The following is a 2715-nucleotide window of genomic DNA, read 5'->3' on the forward strand; positions in this document are numbered from 1 at the left end:
AGTCGCAGAGGGTCTCCTGAGGACAACCCCAATGATGATGTCATCACTGGTAATAATGGGTTTGACAAACCTGATGAAAGTGACGCCAGGAAAGTATTTAGTTTCACATTGACTTACAATGACTGCTTGTGTCCCAGGTCTGTTCAAACGCTGTATGGAGCTACAGACTATGTGAAACTGAAATCCAACACTAACTCAGAGGCAACAGAAGTAGAAGACAAACCTGTTTGACTCAAGTTTATGAGATTCATTTCTAATAAACGATTGTTAGGAAAATCACAATTTTAATTTTAATTCTGTCATTTTCCTTGTGTTCAGTTGTAATAAAGTCAGTAAATGACCGGCCGCGTGTTTTTATTATTTTAGTCTGATTTTCAGTGCAGCTCAACGTACATTTTTCAGTGTTGCTCTCCCTATATTTGTGGAAAAGCTGCATAAAACTAAAACTATTTTGAACTTTAAATCAACTGGTGATTTCCCCACACCACCTGAGGATGTGTTCTATATACGATATCTGAGGGAAATTACCAGGCAGGACACATTTCCACAGGCCGTAGGTTTTCCCAACTGCCGTCTGCCACAGTCGGAGGGTGCCGTCCTCGGAGCCACTGGCGTAAAGCTCTCCATCTGGACTGAACCGCACACAGTGCACTGGACCAAAGTGACCCTTATAGGACTCTGCAGACAGAACCAACAATCAGATACTCTGTCCCAACGTTAGCAAGCTCATCTAAATACACTGTACATTTTATTAAAAAAAAAAACCCAATCAGTAACATTTTCAATATTTACACAGCAGATCTATTTTGGCACCAGTCGCCCCCTGCTGTGCTTCACGGTGAGTGACACTGATGTGGATTCTGATTTTAGTGTGCTCCTTACCCAGCTCTTCTTTGGTGCTGTAGTCAAATTTGTAAAGTTTGAAGTCTTCTCCTCCGGCGACAAAGAAGTCCTTCTCTGGGTGGAGGGAGGCGGAGCTAATGGGGGCTGGAGCCTCCACCGCCTTGATCAGGTCCAGGCTGGAACATAATGACACATTAACTTATGTCGGATAAACTAGTCCTGCAACATGTACTGTATACTGCAGACGCAATCATTGATGGCCACAGGAGGGCACTGTCTACACTTCTAAAAGCTGCTATGACTCGACTTAAAACGCGACTTTCCTACGTAACGACTTTCAATAAGGAACATTTTCAAGGATACAGTTTTACAAACACAGAGCAAAGTTAAACTGTCGCTCATTGTTGTAAATGAAGACAACGAGGTTCAAATGTGAACGTCAGGTCACATGTTTTGTCTGCTCCACTCACCTCAGAGCGTTGTAGAAAGCGATCGTCTTCCCATAGGTGATCACCAGAATCTCTCCATCGGCCATGTACTCCATGCTGCTGACGGACGCGTCAAACGTCAGTGTTTTCACCACCTCCGTGGAGTTCCTGTCCCAGAGTCTGAGCAGAGACAACACACGAGGTCAGAGGTCAGATATGGAGCTCAGACATGTTAAACGGTGACGGTCCTCTTCTTCTTCTTCTTCTTCTTCTTCACTCACCGGATGGTTTTGTCCTCAGCAGCTGAGAGGATCTGCTTGTCATCATTACACCACAAAGCTTTCTTTATGGCTGAGGTGTGACCTGCAATCTCCTGTGGGGCTAAAACACACACGGGTTCATCAGTAACAGGCAACACAAACGGTGAGTCATACAAATAATTAATTACGACAATGGTTCCCAAAATGGGGGGCAGGGATATCTTTTTTTTGTGTGAAAAAAACAAAACAAAACTGCACTTTTATTAATGACTTATCAATAAAAGTGCAATGACACACAGGCTGGGAAACATGACCCGTGATTAATGTAATGACAAATGAGCAGGTGAAATAACACATTTCCTCTGCTCCATATTCAGGTCAGATTGCGACACCTGCCCAGTTCAGTTACCTGTGTCTGGGCTGCTCAGATCGTAGATCCGCAGTAACTTGTCGTTCCCTCCGGTCAGCAGACAGTTGCTGTCCTGAGGACGAGAAAAACACAGGAGAACTGAGAAAAAGAATTTAAAAAGATTGTTAGAATTTCATGATGGTTCTGATGTAGGATTTATAGGGAAATGTGTCCTGTGACGTCCAGCAGATAAACCTGGAGTACACGATCCACAGTGAAAATAAACACAACATTAGGGATGTCCGATAATATCTGTAAGAATCATTATTGTTTTTTTCCCCTATGATAATGAAAACCTAATAACGCAATACCTGGGTTTCGCCAAATGAAAAATAGTTTTGGGGATAAACAGCCGTATATTGAAGTGAAAGTCACTAGATGGCAGCATTGCAGCTCATTTAATTAATCTCATACTCATACAGTGGTTTGTACAGAGAAATAAATAAATAAATATTACCAGGCCTATAACGGTATTTAAATAAATAAATATCACCAGGCCTATAACGGTATCGACTGATATCAGAACAGGAAATTACGTTTTTGGACAAAAAGTGAATATCGGACATCGTGAATATCGGACATCTCTAACGTCGACTGACGAAGTCGTGTTGACGTGCACTCACCTGAGTGAAGGTGACCGTCTTGACGATGTGTTTATGTGCCAGTGTGAGGACCTCGTCTCCACTCACTGCGTCCCACACCTTTCTGAAAAGGAAATGAAAGTCAGCTGGTAACAGACAGTAGTGGATGGCAGCTCGGAGGGGTCGGGGAGCGA

At 43.1% G+C, this 2715-nt stretch overlaps 1 protein-coding gene across 1 annotated transcript in view; it reads right to left on the reverse strand.

Annotated features, from left to right (window-relative positions):
* strap (serine/threonine kinase receptor associated protein) overlaps positions 1 to 2715 on the reverse strand; it is a 6028-nt gene that overhangs the window by 1229 nt on the left and 2084 nt on the right. The window contains exons 3-8 of the mRNA XM_008316014.3: positions 2564 to 2645; positions 1941 to 2013; positions 1553 to 1652; positions 1314 to 1451; positions 883 to 1019; positions 529 to 678 (exon numbers count right to left, since the gene is read on the reverse strand). Of these exons, the coding sequence (XP_008314236.1) occupies positions 529 to 678; positions 883 to 1019; positions 1314 to 1451; positions 1553 to 1652; positions 1941 to 2013; positions 2564 to 2645 (680 nt within the window). The remainder of the gene's footprint in view (positions 1 to 528; positions 679 to 882; positions 1020 to 1313; positions 1452 to 1552; positions 1653 to 1940; positions 2014 to 2563; positions 2646 to 2715) is intronic.

Source organism: Cynoglossus semilaevis, chromosome 8 (genome assembly GCF_000523025.1).
Source record: "Cynoglossus semilaevis isolate Cse_v1.0 chromosome 8, Cse_v1.0, whole genome shotgun sequence".
NCBI lineage: Eukaryota > Metazoa > Chordata > Actinopteri > Pleuronectiformes > Cynoglossidae > Cynoglossus > Cynoglossus semilaevis.